Source organism: Pyrgilauda ruficollis, unplaced genomic scaffold, assembly GCF_017590135.1.
Source record: "Pyrgilauda ruficollis isolate IOZ18807 unplaced genomic scaffold, ASM1759013v1 scaffold25, whole genome shotgun sequence".
NCBI lineage: Eukaryota > Metazoa > Chordata > Aves > Passeriformes > Passeridae > Pyrgilauda > Pyrgilauda ruficollis.
The window spans coordinates 12349155-12369498 of NW_024523822.1; the positions used below are offsets into that span (position 1 = coordinate 12349155).

Genomic DNA, 20344 nt, shown 5'->3' on the forward strand with positions numbered 1-20344 from the left:
GTATTCAGTGTCTTATTTCTTTTCCCTCTAAACATCACTTACTTTGATAAAAAGAAATGCTTACCACATCTGCATCAATTCTGTCAACTTGAGGCATCTACTCAATATTTGGCCTCTGAGCTGTTTAAGTTTGGGCAAAATGAAGTACTGAAATATCTCATATTTAATCCTCAGCAGAGGGAACCACCAGAGGATTCATGACTGATGTTTTCACGTGAAGCAGTTATCATGACATTACAACACATGTATGGCAGACTCATGTTAATAAAGAATCCAAACTTTGCTGTCAGTAGCCAGAAGATTCTCCTCTCCAAAAGCCTCCTCACCGCCCCAGTACCTTAAGGCATTATGAACTCATACAGGTGTGTGCATTTACAGATGAAAATACAAATGTACACACACACACACAAGTCCTGCACATTCAGAATGCAACTAATACATTAAGAAATATATTATTGACATACACTATTAGAAAGAGTATATTCGTCAAAGCATAATAAAAGTTATGTTCTAAAATGATTAATTTTTTAAAATTTGTTTTCCTGTCTTTTTTCTTGAGAATTTCTTGCAACTGACATTAGATTGCAAAAATGCACTGGAATGGTTTAAAAAGGATATTTTGCATAGAGCATTAGATTGGCAAAGACTATGACAAATATTTTCCAGGTTTGCATCTGAAACTGTTCATTAGATCTATTTTAATTGATATCCAGTTACCACTTTATGACAGAGATCTTTGTGTAAAGGAAGTTTTTCAGAAGGACCTTAAACCTTTTATAAAGGAAAAACTATTACTCCAACACTTCTCCAAGAAAAAGGGACTACACCTTCAGTTTGAAATGATTGCAATAGTCTTGATGAAAAGGCTTGCTTGATGCTTGGCTCTTCTATGTCGAAGATGTCAAGTTATCTTTAGACCTTGCTGACTTTTATCCATAGCACAAATGTATTAACATGTATTTGCATAGGGAGGAGGGGAAACAAATCCCACCAGATTTCCAGAAATATGTTACAAATGGCACATAGGACTGACGACACAGAATTTTAAACCAAAATTTTTATTATATGGCTAATATATGATTGACTGCAGGCTTCAAGTTCATCTAATCTGCATAATGAGAACAGAAAACATAAATTGACAGAAGGCAAGGAAATGAAAAAGTTCTAGCAGCTCATTATTGAAACAAAGCACATAAAACTGAAATAAAATATAAGCTTTAACCTTACTTGTTACTCTCATAGGACCTTGTTGTTTCATTAAAAAAGAGCCACTATTTGACAAAGGACAGACATATAGACCAAATCACTCCTATTTTCCTTCACTTTCCTGAAAAAAAGCACTCATGTTGAGGTAGGGGGAGAGGTAGGACAGATCTCTTTCTTGCATCTAGAAAGGTTTGTCCAAATCATCTGGATTTTGTACATAAAAAAGACAGAGGATCAGAGGCACAGTGTACACTTTAACACAAGAATACACCTGAATACTTATCAGCCCTCTCCAGTATCTACCTCTGTAAATTTGTGTGTTGCCAGAAATGGAACATTAGCAAGGCTGTACAGGGGATTTCACAGAGATAAACAAGGAGTACAATAGTGCACATCTTGGCAAGAGCTCTGGCCCTGCAGAGCAGACACCTGCTAGAACTTTGCCCTAGCAGAAAACTTCCTAACACAAGTTTTATTTTAAGGAATTTCTTATTTCTATTTTCTATTTTATTTCAGCAGCATAGGAAGACTACACATTTGAAATTAATATAAATCCTTTAAAATAATTAAAAAATTTTAAAATTTCTTCTATTTATTTCAACCTGTGGAAGAATACATTATGCATTCCTAACATGCAGTCAAGGAAAGCACTGAAAAAGAATACTGAAATCAAATAATGCAGTAACAGCCAAGCAAGCCTTGGTAATAATCAAATATTTTCTCAGAAATTCTGTCAACAGATTGTGATTGGGACCTCTCAGGAAGACAGAACTGTCTGAAAAAGTAAGATTTCAAGAAACAAAATCCTAGAAAAATTGAAGCATGGTTGTCAGAAAACTATCTCTTTAAAATATCCACATTTTATACTTGGTATAAGCCTATTTAGGATATGCTGAAGAAACGAGCCTTAGTAGTAATTGAACACAAAAGGAATGCTGATAGGGAGTGTCTCCTGGTGGCTTGCAGCAATTTAATTATAGAATGGCTGGAAAAGGGACCTTAAAGCTCATCTAGTTCCAACCCCACTGCCATGGGTAGGGACACCTCACACTAGACCAAGTTGCTCAAAGTCCCATCCAGTCTGGTGCTGAACTTCAAGGGATAGGGCATTCACAGCTTCTCTGGGCAACTTTGTCCAGTGCCTCAGCACTCACACAGTACAAAATTTCCTCCAGTATCTAATCTAAGGCTACTCAATTTCAGTTTAAAGCCATTATCCCTTGTCCTACCATGCCCTTGTCCAAAACTCCTCTCCAACATTCTTGCAGACCCCCTTTATGTAAGAGGAGGCTGCTCCAAGGTCTTCCAAAGACTTCTCTTTTCCAGGCTGAACAACTCCAATTCTCCCAGCCTGTTGTCATAGACAAGACTCTCCAGCTCTCTGATGACCTTCGTGTCCCTCCTCTGGACTTGCTCCAACCCGTTAATGTCTCTGTTACGTTGGGGTCCTCAGAGCTGGATGAATTTCTCCGGGGGGGTCTCACCAGAGCAGAGCAGAGGGGCAGAATCACCTCTCTGGACATACAGGCCGTGCTTCGCATGATGCAGCCCAGGACATGTTTGGGATTCTGGGCTGCAAGTGCACATTGCTGGGCCATGTCCATCCTCTCATCCAGCAGCATCCAAAGTCCTTCTCTCCAGGGCTGCTCTCAATCTATTCTTGGCCCAGCCTGCTTTTGTGCTTGGGATCGCCCTGCCTCAGGTGCTTAGCAGCTTGCTGTGCAACAGCACTCCAGGTTCCTCAAGGTAAAAAATAATTTAAATAACAAACAGAAGCAAAATAAGAGAGACTACTTGATAGATCGGTCCTGGGAACCATGATTACAAACGGATGAGTAACATGGAAAAGGGATGAACCTTTTCCCTGTGTTATTTCCAGATGCAAAGAACTCCCTTGAAACAGACGTGCATTTGGAATGTGAGTTCTAGTCATTGCATATTGTAATACCACTGAAGAGGTAAGCATTTTACTTGACTTTGCTTCCTCTGTTGCAGGAGACGGCAGAGCATGTTTCCAGACTTGTAACTCACAGCAAGAAGAATTTGACAAAGAACAGCTGAAATTCTCATCTATACTGAAGCTGCCTGCAGTAGACCAGAGGTGGCAAAGGCATGTTGACTATGATTCCTTTACTTTTTCATTCCTCTATTTCCCAAATATCATGTTCTTAATTCTGTGTCCCCAAAGATTAAACCTCAGGTTACTAAGTAATATCCATATACATCTAAAAGCACCTACCTTATTCTGCAAAGTAATAAGCTGCACATTTTTTTTCTATAGGACCTCTGCAAGAATCCTACCACATTGATTGACATTACTGGATAGCAAATAAAATTTAGATGCAAAAGAGTCATGCAATGGTAATACATTCACTGAGCCTTTCCAAAAAGCATTTTCAAGACAGTTTCAGAAGGACAGAATGAAAAGAGCTTTTCAAATCCAGTCTGTTTTAACTTACCCAACTAAAAGTAAAGCTTTTCAATATTGGATGTACAATATAATCTTGCTGTGAGGAGAAGGAAAATCGGGTTCCTTGAAAAGCTTCTGCATTTGGATGGTTTTTGCAAGCCACAGCTGCTTGCCTCCCTCTTGTTAATCAGTTCACTGATACAATCTGGAGAATTTACAGGAGAGTCAAAACAATCACAACTAAAGAAACACTTACTCTTCTCTCAATAGATTCTTACAGAGTTCTGAAATAACATTGGCAGGGAGATGCAAACTAAAAGGCTGCCTGTATTTGGGTCTTCAGTACTTTGGTACCACAGATGACAGCAGCTCTCCTGTCAGTACACAATATATTAGGCATTCTTTGTTAAGGATTTGTAAGCCAACTATGAAAAAAGCCCAGCCCAGCGTGAGGCTGTCACACCTGACTCTTTGGTTTAAATGTATTGACAATGCCAATTGAAAATAATAAACAGAAATCTTCAGCTAGAACTATTCAACTCAATTAACCATAGCAGTCTGTTAAACCAAAGCATCCTCATTGGCCTGAGTGCTCTTACATTGCAAACATACCACATTTTGACTTAGGCATCACAGACAGAACAGTTAATTGACAATGCAGCATTTTCAGTGGCATCTGAGGCAGAAGCAGCACCTCTGAGTGTCCCATCCAGGTTACAATACCAGAACTTTTTCTGTCAGCCATTTTCTCATTGTAAATGAGTCACTGGAAATGAAGTATAAAGTCAAATGAAAATGGCACAACTGAGAGTATGACAAGACCTTAACTAACAGCACTCGATGTATAATTGCTAGCTATACATTGACCCTTACTCTGCTTTTTGAAAAAGCTACTAAAACGTATTCTAGAAATGTGAACAGACTTTACTGCAAGTATAAACAAGTCCCAAACCAATAATTTAAAATGTGCACATACAGTAAAATTGCTCCATTTTATTACCTGTATAAGAAACATAATACCCTGTTCATTTCACTCACATTTCACTCAAAACTACTGAATATCAAAATGTGAAATCAGTTTTTTGGTCAACCATATTTGAACTGGAGATTTTTTTCTTTATGATACAATCTACTTGGCATGTCATATGCTTGTAACTCTTTATCTGACTACTTTTTTCATAGGTAAACAGTGGCATTTAAAAACAGCAGTGAATTCAAAAAACTCAGAAGTATAGCAAATAAAGTCACTTGGAAAAAGCAATGCATAAATCTATTCACCTATGCAATAGCAGCATCTGACAATTACTTTGACAAAGATGTTAATGCAGAAGACCTTTTGCCATAGCTCTGAAAAAGTTTACTTCCATGGCAGCAAAGTCAAAAAACTCACTTTTTTACAGAAGAATTCTAACAAAGAAATTTGATTCTCCTGTAAAACATCCCCTTTTTGATTTTCAGCAAATTGTACTGAACTTGTCAGATTGTCAACCTATTCACTTCTATAACAAATTGTTAACACAAACTACAGCAGAGCACACTGAATAATCAATTTCCAGAGTTCACCTTTATTAAAAACAAGGTTTTTGTTGTGAGAACAAATAATCTCTCACTAGTAGCTTGAAAGCCTAAGATAGGATCACTGGCTTCCAGGGTTGCTACCAGCTGCTTAGCAACCTGTCCTACTTGTCTTCCTTCCTTCCTGTTGTAGAGAACTGTGGCCAGAGGAGTCGGCTGGCGATAGATGAAAACTCTTCGCAAGCATTCACAAAGAGCAGCGTAGGAGTAATCTGGAGCACAAGCCATGAACTTCTTGTCTTGCTTTGATGCTTGGACATAACCTGTATAGCCCAAAACCAAGTACAAGGGATAAGTAATGTATGGGTTTCAACAGAACTTCAACTGGCTGATAAAAACCTAAGCTAAACTTAATAATATGCAATTTGTAACAGACAAGAACAACAACCAATCAAAAAAACCCAACCTTAACAAAAAAAAACCCCAAACCACCAAACTACTCTTATTACATAAGCCAGTACTTTCTGAAGGGATGCATTAACCAGTTTAATACCAATATACAATTCCCGTGTACCTCATGTTAACTGGTGTTTTGGATACATATGTACAGCAAGATACTCTTCCCACATCTGGCTCCTTTCTGCCTCACAAGGTCTTTCATTTCCTCAGCAGGATCATAAGACCACAGACATGGTCCATATGGGCAAACTTGGCCCAATATTAGTGGTCTAAGAAGAATAAATCTCTTCTCTCTCCTCACCTCCCAGAGTGTAATTACATTTAAAAATTAAGATTTCTGAGCCTATCTAATCTTGAACAGACACTTAAAACTTGTCTTCAGTTTAAAACTCACTAAAAAAAAAAAAAAAAAACAAGTTACTTTTAAACACAGCATAATTTCTGTTAATATTCACTCAGAAGGAAAAAATCCTCCCCTTTCCACTTTCATAACAGGACTCTGATATCAAATTGACTCAATTCAGACTGATTTCCTTTCACACTTCCGTATGGAGAATTGAGATGTAATTCTGCAAAGTGATCCACCATCTTTCTGCAAGGTTATTTGCTTCACTTCCATTGAAAAATGCAAGCCAATGGTTATCACATGGGTCAACAAGACAGGAAAAATCTAAAGGTCACTTATTAACACACCTTACCATAAGATTACACACACTTAGACACATAATCAATTAACTGCAGCTATTGCCCTGATGATGTCTGTGTCAATGTCAAGGTGGTGATTATGCTTTTCAGTCTCTAATTCAAGGTCACTTATCCAAGGAACTCTCTTTTTTACTATGCAGTTCCGTGCTTACATCCTATACATGGTCTGAAAAGGCTTGTCTTTCTCCCAGGGCATAAACATTTCATTTCTATGTTCTCTTATTTCTAAAATTAGGCTACTGTCGCTGTTGACCTTGTGTTAGAGATAGAAATGAGATGAGACACTTCTTTCTTTGTGCCTAATAGCTGAATTTTTATTGCACACAACTCATTTTTGCATGGTATCAGAAGGCACCATGTTTACCTCTAATTGGTTAACAACCCACTGAAACTCACTTCACTGCTCGGTAAATGGACAGTGTACATCATCAAACCTCCCTCTTTCTAGACACTTTGCAAATTTCCTTCATGGATTCTCATGGGATAGACTTCTTGTTTTCACAGGTGCAAACTATTTTCTTACAAAAATAGATTGTTATGCAAACTGATTCTCATTTTTATGATTCTTTTCTCATGGGAACTTAACAGGCTAGCTTAGCCAGAACAGCAAGGCCTAAGCCATGTCTTACAAGGCTCTCTTCTATAAGGTTTTACCTATATGCAACAAGCTACTATGCTGCTATCAACAGAATTATAATAACTTTCAATTCAGATTTAAGTAAGTGAAACATCAACATAAGCCATACCAGCAGTATTCACACAGAGAATTCTCAGAGGTGCATGACACAGAAGTTAATTTCTTACCTAAAGCATTAAAAGTTGCAATGTGTTCCCACATATTCTCTGGTTGGTCAGAGTGAGGCTGCCAGAGAAGAGCATCAACATCATGCCTCAGGCAGAAGCATGGCATTTCTTTGGGATTCACAACAACTGAGAAAAGATACTGGTTGCTTCCAAGATTAATCTGAAAACAAAACAAATACAAAATATTGATTCAAAGCACAAACAGCAGATTCTGTTACACATACTGCCAAGCTTAGATGATCAACAGTTTTATGTTTGTTACTTGACAAAATGTTTGAATACATTATGCTGCATTCCACTGATCAACAGTTCAATACACCACAGGTGCCTTACACATTTCAAGGAGATGCAATTAAGTTTGTTGGAGTAATATTCAGAGAAACATTATGTCCACTACATAAGCAAATGGGAATGTGTTTTGTGCAGAAATGGTTTTCTAGGACAGATCCTAACCTACAACTTCTCATGTCAGGAAAAGACTCTCTAAGTAATCACATCTGGCTTTCTGCAGGGCTAACAGGGAAGGAAATACTGTCCCTCTCGGGCAGAAGCTGGCAGGCACTGAAACAAGGATTAGTTAGAATACTAAAATTATGAAATGCCATCATTTTTTAATTTACTTGCAATCAAGTAACTACTATATTTCAGATTAGCACACCCTTCAATAAAAATGTTTGTTAGGAGTTGTGGGTAAAAAGCTGTAGCAGCCCCATTTCTGAAGGGAAAGGCCCCATAATTACTAACAAGAAACCCCAAACAACTTGAAAGAAAAACTAAATCAAAGTGAAAATATATTCCTGTATGCTGAAAAATATATTGAAATACTCATATTTCTACATACTCTAACAAGGACAAAACTACAAGTTCTCATAGAACAGGCTGAATTTTTGTACTGATAATAGAGATCAATTTCCAATAAAAAAAAAGTTTTAAAGTATTTCTATAATAATGTACAGTACTTACCATAATAGAGATCAATTTCCAATTAAAAAAAAAAAGTTTTAAAGTATTTCTATAATAATGTACAGTACTTACTATATGAGTGATTTTCAAGGTATCACCATCAAATCTGCACAAGCTTGCACCATCTTCAAGAAAAGCATCACATTCTTCTAACTCTTGAGCATTACAAGGTGGCTTTTCCTTTTCAGGGTTTGGATTCTGAAAAAAAAGAATGAACTACACTGAAAATCCAAACCACTGAAAAAAAAAAAGAATAATCCTTTTTATAACTTAAAAAACAAAGAACAATTGAACATGAAGAATTATTTGCATATCCATACATACTGAAAGATTAAGCTATTATGTACTTACTCAAAATTAATAAAACACTTTCTGCCATGGAGGACAGCAGAAGTGATAGGTACAATAAAATCAACTTCAGTTTGAGGAAAGGTACATAAGCCACTAAAACATGGATGATAAATTCCAAATTATTCCAAATAATTCTCTAAGTAGCAAAAGCATACAATCCTGAAAACATATGCACATTTAGTAAATGTACATCAGGGTAAGCTTGTTTCATCTTGCCATCAGTAATGCAATTAAAAATATATTAATTAATTTTATAAGCAGCTCTAAATACATGACACATTTTAGTTTTGCTATTAATTTTAATTTATTAAAATCTCTTTTAAATTAATTAAAACTTATGATTAAAAAATCATCACTTTAAGCTCAGTAGGAAGTACACAAGAAAAGAAATTTAAAGTTCAAAAAAAATCTATGGTCAAAAGATATACTACAATATCTTGCTCACAAATACTGAGGTAGAGAGAAGTCAATCTGGAGTACTACATAGAATTTATTTTAATAACACTTTTCAGACTTACTAAAAACAAAGTAATAATCCATACCTAGTATATAAAAAGCACAGGGAGGCACAACTCACAAGTTTCAGATGAGATGCCATTTTCTAATTAAAAAGTATCAAGTGAATATCAGCTAAAAATTACATTTTACTTTAAGTAGACTTCCTGTATAACAAAAACGCCAGAAAGTTCATGAGCCATGTTTATAGTTTCCCAAATTTTCCTTTTAAACATGTCATTTACACTCTGTAGGTCAAGTACAGTATCCCTAGCAAGACAATAAAAAAGTTTTGCTAACCTATTGATAAACAAGAAATGGACATCTTTCAATATCATTTAATTGATTGCTTTAAAACAAACTGGCACACCCTAAATGGTGGGAACAAAGTTTATTTTCAGTGTTAAATCAGGCTTCTGTTTCATGCACAGACACCATCATACAAGTTAAATTCAGTCCCCCTTGAAGATGATTTTGCTGTTCAAAGTACATTCACAACTCTAGTGCCAGTAGTTTGTTACAGTTTCAATTGAAAATTAATAAATAGCAAAAGAACTGATGAGCTGGGTCAGTGCAGCGCAAATTAGGATAACAAGAAAAGACAACATGCAAAAGTACAAGAATTTTAAGTCTTTGATTCTTGACTCTTTACCATTACTTCAGAAGTAAGATGCATCAGGCTTTCAGCAATTTCAGAGCATTGGGAAGGGTCCATAATGAATTCCCCTCTTGTGTCACCAATGATTAGCTCTGCCCACCGGCATCCCTCATTTTTCTTAATCAGAGAGATTTCCAAACTAAAATGCAAAGAAAAGACAAAGAGCAGCACGTGAAAACACTACATCCATTTGTCAGATTAGTCAAAAAGCTCTAAATGTACATAAGAGCACTTCTCTTCAAACTGAATTAATAAGGAAAATCATGTAACAGAAACCATTAGCATTCAAATTATAAAATAAACTATTGTAATAAAAAATATTCTAAGGAAAACCAGACCAAGGATGTCATTTCTAATACACAAACCTCAGGGTTTTCAATGTAAGTGTAGTTTATCCTGAAGCAGTCTCATTAAAATATTTAAAATATGGCAGGAAATCACTTGTACAGCAATCTATTCAAAGACTGTCAGAGTTTTACTACAGAAGTGTATTTGAAACATAAGCAGTAGTTCTTAGGGCTACTTAAGTGTGCCCTACCTCTAAATAACATCTGGGACAAAAAGATTCCTATTTTATAGACCTCAGAAATAATACATCAACTAATTATCTATACTGTCTACCTACAACAGTATCCCAGAAGATATAAGATTTCCATAACAAGCAAAAAAAAACCCAACAACAACAAAGAGAACCGAATATAATCACTAAACTATTTGGAATAACTAATTAAGTAAATGAAAAATAAGACACATGGTAATTCCATTTAAATACTGTGTTGGAAAAGCACATAGATATAATGGTAAAACTGAAGTCAATTTTATCATACTCACTTTTTAGATACACTTACAGGTTCTGCAGCAATGACAGCTGTAGTGCTCCTGAGAGAAAACCCGCTAAGTTACTCATTACTGCACCACAGCAGCAACTATTTAGTGAACTCTGAAGCAATTACACTGGTACTAGGAACAGCATACTTCTACAGAAGACATTTGGAGCAAGTTTTTGACTTTCAGTCAAAAGATTTATATCAGTGCTGCAGTACGAACATTAAGAACTGAGTGCAACTTATTACATTGAAATACGGAATTACCCTTTCTCATTAAAGTAAAAGCCTGATATTCATGCAGTAACACTCACTGGAATGAGTAATAAAAAAATCAAGTTATTCAGCTTATAAAAAATCAAGTTATTCAGAGTTATTTTTCAGGAAGACACCTAAAAAAAACAACCCACACATTTCAATCACAGTCAAATTTTAATATACAGTAACAGTATAACCTATATAAAAATATTAGTCCCTCTAATTTTTTTTTTTTTTGAGAATCACTGTCCTTTACAGTTAACCTTTCAGAAACTGCAAAAAGCCAACCTTATCACAACTCGAAGGGTAGCTTTTGTTTTAGATAAACAGCTGTGAGCTGTTGAGTGGATCACCTGGTGGTGTACATGTTTCTTCCTGAGTTCATTAAAGAGTGTGAATATCTCTGAGATAACCAGACCAGCGTGGGTGAGTGAATACATGGCTCATTTCAGGCAGAGTATGAAAACCAGACAATGCACAAAGAAAAACCTGATTATGTTTTAGGGAGCTCTGAATTATTTTTTTGCACCCTCTCCATTCTTTTATATTTTTATTTCAGAATGAGAAAAGCACATAAAAGTAACTTTTCAAATAAAAGCAGGAAAATTTCTGTTTGAGGTCTACAGCATTTTAAGTTCACTCAGATTAATTTTCTATAATGCACATAATATATAACTTTTTGGGAAAATATATTAAGGAATTTATAAGTCAAACCTAAAGAATTTTGTTGTAATATTACTAAAATGCTTGTTTGTGGAAAACAGAAGAGAAACTAACACATATAACAAGGTACATTCAGACTAATCAATCCTGAAACATAGTGAAAAAAATTACTGTTGAACCAATTAAGTTTACTCTTCTTACAAATCTTTGTTTACCATTTTGATACTGGGTGGGTTTTTTCCCTGGAAAATAACTGCAAAAAAAGGGATTACTTTCACAATTACATAAAGAAACATTACTGAGACAGCAAAAGCCAGTGAAGTGCTTTCAGGAGAGGAGACATTCTTGCAAGAAGGGACATAGGGTGTAGCATTAAATGAGACCATCCCAGAAGGGCCAGAAGTCAGATATGGCATATGCTTTAAAATCAGTTCCTATCAATAAAAACCTAAAACATTTATAGAATACCTTTTGTCCTCTCTAATTATCCATGTACAGCTTTCGTGGTCCACAGATGAATAGAGCTTTCCTTCCATCAAAGGAGGCTGGTCTTTTAGTGTAACACATATATTATCAGGGGAAAAACATATTTTTATGTCATCTCTTGTGATGTCTTGAGGCAGGCGAACTGTTACAGTCACATCGTCTTCTGTCTGCTGCCAGGAGTAGAGAGGGTCTACAATTGGAAACATGCAGCAAAACACAAACTAGGTTACAAGGATTACTGGATTCCACAGCATTCAGTGCTGAGACACATGGAATTTTCTGAAAGTGTGCTTTTGAAAAAGTGGAAGTAACTTTTACTCTGAACAATTTACACAAAATATATTCTGAACATAAAATAGAGAAACACCTTTTCCGTAATCAAATTCATGTTTGTGCCCCTCATTTGGAAAGTAATTTATATTCATGTCTATACTCACATATGCTGACAGTTACACAAAGGACATTAATTATTACCCCAAAGTTTACTGTAGCCTTATGAAATTGGAATGCAAAATGTACTTAAATACAATGAAACATTAATGATTAATAATTTGGTTGAGGAGACATCAGGTGCAGTATACTGAGACACTTGAGTGCATCCAGAGGAGGCAATGAGGCTGGTGAGGGGCTTGGAACACAATCCCTGTGAGGAACCACTGAGGGAGCTGGGGGTGTTTAGCCTGGAGAAAAGGAGACTCAGAGGTGACCTTATCACTCTCTACAATTCCCTGAAAGGTGGCTGTGGTCAGGTGGGGTTTGGTCTCTTTCTCCAGGCAGAAACTGACAGAACCTGAGGACACAGTCTTAAGCTGTGGAAATAAAAATGCTAATGGAAATACAGGTTGGATATTAGGAAAATGTTTATTATGGAAAGAGGCATACAGTAAGTACTGGAAAGGTCTGCCCAGGGAGGTGGTGGAGTTGCCATCCCTGGATGTGTTTAAAAAAAGACTGGATGCGGCATGCACTTGGTGCCATGGTTTAGTTGAGATGTTAGGGCTGGGTTGTACTTGATGATCTTGAAGGTGTCTTCCAATTTAGTGATTCTGTGACAAGCTACTGCATGCTAGAAGTATATATCATTCAGAGATGTGAACAGTTTTACTTACATATTTTGCCAGAAGCTACGCTGACTACTCAATAGAAATTATAGGACTAAGTAGTCTTAATCTGCCTCAGCTAATGGAGATGAAATAGAACTGCTTGCCCAGAGGTAGTGATCGACTTTTATTACTGTGTTTAGAAGCTGTCTGATTACTAAACTGCTAGAAGAAATGGTCTTTTAAGAGAAAATTTTATACAAAAGGAAGGCTATGACAGCATAAGTGGGTAATGCACAGAAAATATAAATACAGGTGAATATATTTTCTAAAGAGCAATCTTGTACAAGTTACCTTTTTATTTTGAGAAAACGTAAAGTATGGGTTCCCCTTGAAAGCTCTCAAATTGTCACAACCAAACCCAAGACTCCACTGATCAAAGCCCCATACCAGCAACTGTGACTCTCGAAGGACTCCTGCACTGTTGCCCTTTGCCTGGGGGTGTTTAGCCTGGAGAAAAGGAGACTCAGAGGTGACCTTATCACTCTCTACAATTCCCTGAAAGGTGGCTGTGGTCAGGTGGGGTTTGGTCTCTTTCTCCAGGCAGAAACTGACAGAACCAGAGGACACAGTCTTAAGCTGTGCTAATGGAAATACAGGTTGGATATTAGGAAAATGTTTATTATGGAAAGAGGCATACAGTAAGTACTGGAAAGGTCTGCCCAGGGAGGTGGTGGAGTTGCCATCCCTGGATGTGTTTAAAAAAAGACTGGATGCGGCATGCACTTGGTGCCATGGTTTAGTTGAGATGTTAGGGCTGGGTTGTACTTGATGATCTTGAAGGTGTCTTCCAATTTAGTGATTCTGTGACAAGCTACTGCATGCTAGAAGTATATATCATTCAGAGATGTGAACAGTTTTACTTACATATTTTGCCAGAAGCTACGCTGACTACTCAATAGAAATTATAGGACTAAGTAGTCTTAATCTGCCTCAGCTAATGGAGATGAAATAGAACTGCTTGCCCAGAGGTAGTGATCGACTTTTATTACTGTGTTTAGAAGCTGTCTGATTACTAAACTGCTAGAAGAAATGGTCTTTTAAGAGAAAATTTTATACAAAAGGAAGGCTATGACAGCATAAGTGGGTAATGCACAGAAAATATAAATACAGGTGAATATATTTTCTAAAGAGCAATCTTGTACAAGTTACCTTTTTATTTTGAGAAAACGTAAAGTATGGGTTCCCCTGAAAGCTCTCAAATTGTCACAACCAAACCCAAGACTCCACTGATCAAAGCCCCATACCAGCAACTGTGACTCTCGAAGGACTCCTGCACTGTTGCCCTTTGCAACACCAACTGCCCTGGTTGCAATGGATCAGTCACAGGCGCTCTAATTATACTTCCCCAGAAACTGAGACATGACAGACTTCAAAACTGTGAACACTGACACAAACTGTATCTGAGATTAAAAGTCCATTACACCTGCAATTTTATATAACTGTGCAAATAAAACTAGAGCCTACATTAGGGTTAGCAAAAGGCAACTGCATTATGGTGCTCAGTGCACTGAAGAACTCCTTTGCCTCAAGATTTATATGTACAGACTATTCTTAATAAAATTACATGTACAATATCACAGTTGCCACAGTGTTTAACATTAACACATTCCAGAAATTTGATCCTTTTGTATTGTTTTCCAAATAGATTTTCACACTATTGACAAATATTGTGCTACTATCCTTAGATAGAATTTATTAGAATTTGTTTACTAACCAATGTCTCATATGCAGAAACAGAAATCAAATGTAAAATAATCCAACGTAATTACATAAACATAGACATTAATTACAGAGCTTAGTGATACTTAGAAATAAACAACTCTATTAATAAGTTTTTACATACTTAGTTTTGTTTTGATTGCAAGGAAAAAAAGTTATGAATACATTTTGTTGAAGATTTTCTGAACGGCTTTCCCACTCAAGTAAATAGAATCTTTTACAGAGTCTCATTCTTTAAAAAGATTTTTCAAAATAACTATTTAAATTTTACAGAGGCAGGAATAAATTACATATCAAAAAGCTTTCTGATGAGCTTCTGATGAGTTTGGGGAAGTCCATGGCCCCCTCCCATCTAGGAAGACTGGTTTCTTAATTTGAGTACTTCAGACAGATGCCAAAATTTAGGCATTAGCAATCCAACTAATACCAAAAACTTATTACACATCTGTCTGCAAAATATCTTTTTCTTTAAGACAACAAAATTCTTTAAGTGTCTCCTATACAAAAAAATGCACCTAATATAGGTTTGTGCACAATACAACTGCCAAAAGTAAAAGCAAACAAACAAACAAAAATCAATCTGTCCACAAGATAGATATTAAAACATTCACTGCTATTCCAAACAAATGCTAAACTAACAAGATATGTCCTAAGTCAAAGAAGAGAGCAGCCTATCATAACCTGTCAGACTAAGTCTTACCTTTCTTTTCATTTGATACTTTTGCATCATCATTTTCTTCTAATTTGTCACTTTCAGTCTGCATAAATGTGAATGGTTTGTGGGAAACAATCATTAGACCATCCCCACTTGGCTCTATTGCTGCATAATGGGGGACTGATTTTCCTTGCAAAACTCTCCTTTTAATGATTTCGTATCTATGATCACCTGTAAAATAAAATTTTAAAAAAATCATATTTCTAGAAGACAAATTATTATCTAAGGAACACATTACATTTAAAAATACTATGCATTCCCACCTGTTGAATCACAGTACCATGGTTTTCCAGTGAGTTATACTGGATTAATCTAAGACTGCCTTTTATTGTTATGAGGTCTTTGCTGATCACAGCTAGCCCAGCACACCCTCTGTACAAATAATATTCTTCTTGTAGAGAAGGTCAGAAGAAAGCTAAGCATGTCACATTTTCTGAATCTCGTAAGGCAGCATGGTGGTTCCTCATTTCAAACTTTTACAGCAAGCATTCCTAGAAGTTTGGTTAACGAAAGAAAACCAACTTTGGAAGAATATAGCTTTGTTACAATCCTTTGAAGTACCACAGAAGATATGAAAAGAGGTAACCACTGCCCCCATTCTGATTTATTTTCATGCTTCCATTCTTTTCTTCTTTGGTAACGCAATAGAGGTACAATCCCTTTGTTCAGTCTGCCAAACAGGGCAGAGATTTCGCATTTGTGGTGTCAAGAGACATAACCATGTTTTAAGGCTTTGCTTTGATGAAGCACAGATTTTGATAATTTAAGAAATGGCTTGTTGATTAACTGCTTACTTTTACTAAAATCTGATTTCATAAACTGCATTCACAGACAGAGTTTCAAGGAAAGGCAAGCAACAGCAACTGAGTACTGATGAAAGAGATTGTAGAGTATTGTAATTCCTCAAAACAGCTTTTATCTTTGAGACTGGTTCATACATCAGTTTGATTAATGAGATATTTGTTTAAATGAAATAAAAATTTATTTCTCTCTTTATAATTAAAGATTGCTGTGAATTTTGTTATTTGCATCTCTACTAACAGTCATTTCAAACATTTTTTCCCTGGAAAAATTCCCAAAACATTTGGTTCCCTGGAAATGCTGGATAACTGGCTAGAGTTTTTGAAAGATTTTTGAATCCACTTTTAGCAACTCCAAGAATATTTGTCATAAGTTATAAAACATACAATGTAAAAAATAATTTTTTTATTAAAGTGTACAGTATTAAAATGTATAATAAAAGTCTGTGTTAGTGCTCTCATGAGTAACAGTCTTCAATTCTATACTGACAGTGTTACTGATTTAGTTTTTCTTCTAAGTTATAGACAGTAATGTTCAGAGGTTTCTTTCTCCTGTTGAGCTTGCCACAAAAGCATAAGGCAGATAGTCTCATGTGGCTTTCTGAGAAATATTTCCATCATCCAAGGTTTCAACAGCAGGAAACAACTAAAGCCACTGAGGGCAACACAGCTGGTGACAGGTCTGGAAAGAATGTCCTGTCAAGACTAGGTGAGGACTTCAGGCTTGTCTAGTTTGGAGAAAATGAGGCTGAGGGGCAACCTCATTGCTGTCTATGGTCTTCCTAGAGAGAGGAAGTGGAGATTGAAATGCTGAGCTCTTCTTCTTGGTATCCAGTAACAGGACATACGGGAATGGTTCAAAGCTGCACCAGATGAGGTTCAGACTGGACATTAGGAAGCATTTATTTCCTGAGAGGGTGGTTAAACACTGGAACAGGCTTCCTTGAGAGATGGTCAAAACCCCATCTGTCAGTGTTTAAAAGGCATTTGGACAATGCTCTTAACAAGAGGCTTTAACTGGTCAGGCAGTTGGACTAGATGAGAGTTTGTAGGTCACTTCCAAATGAACTATTCTATTCCATGCTATGTTATCCATACTATGTATGTAGGAGATGGAAGAAAATTTGGCTAATAACATCACAGTATGCTTCAATGCTTTACTTCAACTACTTAAAGATCTTGTGTCTGTCAGTATTACAATTTTATTTCTTGGAACATAATGAGCAAGACCATATCACAGTCATTCCAAGAATGTCTATTAATTTAATCCACACATCTTTAAATCAGTGACACATGGGGTCTTGTATCCTTCACGTAAGTCATGATATTTAATGCACATATATATTCATATATGTGCATTAAATTGTCATATTGAATATATAAAGTATCATCTGCAAAACTTTATTAGGATAAAATATTAATTAGTAGGTATTAATACACTAACTAGTATTTTTTCAATATATTGGTCTAAAATTATTGGAATAACTTCACACTCTTACTGCAGGAAAACCTAGAATATACAGTATTTACTTTGTATGCTACAGGTCTTACATTTATCTCATACTACTTCCAATCCCCTACATCATTAATTGGAAGCTAAAACCAACAACAACAACAACAAAACAAAAACAAAAAAAAAAAAACAAAAAAAAAAAAAACAAAAAAAAACCCAAAAAAAACCAAAAAAAAAACCAAACCCACAAAAAAACCATAACCAAAGACCCATAGTCAGCTGTACAATATTTTAAAAAATACAGCATTAGTTAGAAATAGTTCTGTATTACCTTGATTTTACAAGCTAAACAGAAATTGCATTTCACAATATTCAAGTAAAGTGCTATCTTGTTTTCTAATTATCTTAATGACACAAGCGCAAAACTTTACTTTTTCCTGTTTTCCAAATGTCTGTCAAAATTTAGGTCTATCACAAATAACTTGATCTCAAAATATAAAAAAAAAATTACCTATGTAAAATCTAGGCTATGGAAAAGAAATATCAGAACCTGTGGAAAAATATCTTCTAAGACAAAGAATAAAAACATGATCTTTATTTTTTTTAAACACTACTTAGAGTAATATAAATGTGAAACACTTACCCTCTTTTCCTTCTGCAATTGTAACCCATTCCAAAGTAACATGAAATCCACTTCCTTTTGTGTCCAGTTCATCTTTTTCTACCCTAAGCAGCAGCACAGCTAGTGAATGTGCATCAGATTTTACAAATGAAACACTGTGTGCTACAATAAATGGACTTCCTAGTTCTTCATTAAACACAATCTAGAAGACAAAAACATAATAAAAATCAGACAGTTAAAGCTGGAAACCTTGTTCTTTTACAGAGAGCAGGGAAGGGTTTCAGTGAATGTCAAATCAGCAACAGTTTGTCTCCCACAAATCTCTCTGCCAACGTGAACCCACAAATGTCAAACATTTCTGGTTCCTCCTTCTGTAGTTATCAAGCTACTGTACTGAAATGTTTTTAAACATTATTGTTTAGATTGATCAATCATTATAAGAACCCAATAAACAAAGCACAAAGATCCCCAAGCCTGTCTGGCTGTTTAGCACTGTGTTGTGGCTCTTTAGCACTGCAATAAACAGAGGTACAGCAACTGATGAGAACAAGAGGGTCCATAAACACTGCCTATCAACTGGGCAGTCACATTCAAGATGAAAATGCAAGCATTTCCCCAAGGCTCTCACTAGTTCTCTAGATACTTTAACATTCTGAAAATCTTTGTAGACCTTGAAATGTGCAAAAAAGAAGACATAAAAGTCCAAAGCATCATTGCCAGTGTTCAGTCCCCAAATGTGCCATTATTTAGCTTTGCAAGAGATGCGATTTTCCTCCTCTATAAAGTAAGAAACAAAAAGCTATAATGAAATGAAGGAGAATAATATTCATGTTCAGGAGAAGCTAGGATTAGAAGTTCTTGAATTTTTATTTATGTACATGGTTTGGAAAAGTCCCTTCAATATTTGAATTAGGTAGGCAGAACACATAACTATTACTGTCATACTGAAAGGCTATTAGACATCATTGTGAATATAAAATGTTATTAGTTACGAACTTAAAGTTATAAATGTCATAAATTCATTAAAATTATTTCTATAATATGAAAATTATTTCATTAATTTTATACAGAAGGACTCCATATCTTACAGCATGAAACATTTGGTACCTATAGCTGGAAGTTTTAAATCTAAAAACAATGTATTCCAGCTTTTTTCCAAAAGTACTCATTCAGCACAAAACTGAAGGTATAAACAAAATTAATGCAAACAACAGAGAAGAAAAGCATTATTTGCTAGAAGATTAACACATGACAATGAAAGAACAAATGAACGGATAAATTACAAAGAATTCATGCTGCAGCAGTTGAATGAGTATAGACTCAATCCAGCTGTTGTTACTGAAACCTGATAAAGTTTGAGGATTTACAGCATTGTGATACTACTCTAAACAACTCTAAACCACTGCATGCTGTACATACTCAACAAGTCAATTTAAATGATGACAGAACCTTAGATATAAATCTCGTATTTTTGTTTCACTGACAACTTCAATGTGACTTATTTATGTGTCAGCATTCTCACACAGAATAAAAACCAGATGGTATTTATTACCAAGCATCTAAAAAAAGGATGATCAATTTACTTTACTGAACTCTCAAAAGATGTAGAGAAAGGAGCTAATCCATCATGTTGAAATCTTCCACTTCAGTATATACACCTATGTTTCTGTTAATACTAAAACATCTGTGGTTTCTTAGGAAACTACCCTCTAATAAAGAAAACAGATACAAAATGCAGGCACATTTTACCAGATTCATCTTCATAAACAAAAAGGAATTAACCACAGAACATGAGACTCAAGCTTCAGGTACAAATGTAACAATTGTATTTGTTGTGTCCAAGCAGGATAACAAAAACCATTATTAATGCAATTAGATAACTTTGATAGGTATATATGTACAGCTTCTAAATATATTATTTATTGCAGGACATACCTCCCACTTTTCAGATGCACTGCTTCCACGCTTGCCTGATTTAATTAAATACAGTCTTCCTGTACCATCAGAAAGGGTAACCCACGTGGAGGATGAGAAATGCATTGAGGCACAAAGGCGATTATCACACGCAGTCAAGTCTGTAGGTAGCCTGAAAACTTCTCTTGGTTTTTGTAGAGCAGTGTCCTATAAACAAAGTC

At 35.6% G+C, this 20344-nt stretch overlaps 1 protein-coding gene across 3 annotated transcripts in view; it reads right to left on the reverse strand.

Annotated features, from left to right (window-relative positions):
* Positions 1-886: 886 nt before the first annotated feature.
* NUDCD1 (NudC domain containing 1) overlaps positions 887-20344 on the reverse strand; it is a 36300-nt gene continuing 16842 nt past the window's right edge. Inside the window, exons 3-10 of one of the 3 annotated variants that reach the window (XM_041470715.1) lie at positions 20145-20330; positions 18231-18411; positions 15320-15505; positions 11780-11993; positions 9561-9705; positions 8135-8260; positions 7100-7259; positions 887-5454 (exon numbers count right to left, since the gene is read on the reverse strand). In XM_041470715.1, coding sequence (XP_041326649.1) covers positions 5162-5454; positions 7100-7259; positions 8135-8260; positions 9561-9705; positions 11780-11993; positions 15320-15505; positions 18231-18411; positions 20145-20330 — 1491 coding nt within the window. In that variant the 3' untranslated portion in view covers positions 887-5161. The remainder of the gene's footprint in view (positions 5455-7099; positions 7260-8134; positions 8261-9560; positions 9706-11779; positions 11994-15319; positions 15506-18230; positions 18412-20144; positions 20331-20344) is intronic. The other 2 variants (XM_041470713.1, XM_041470714.1) reach the window with 2 other exon arrangements.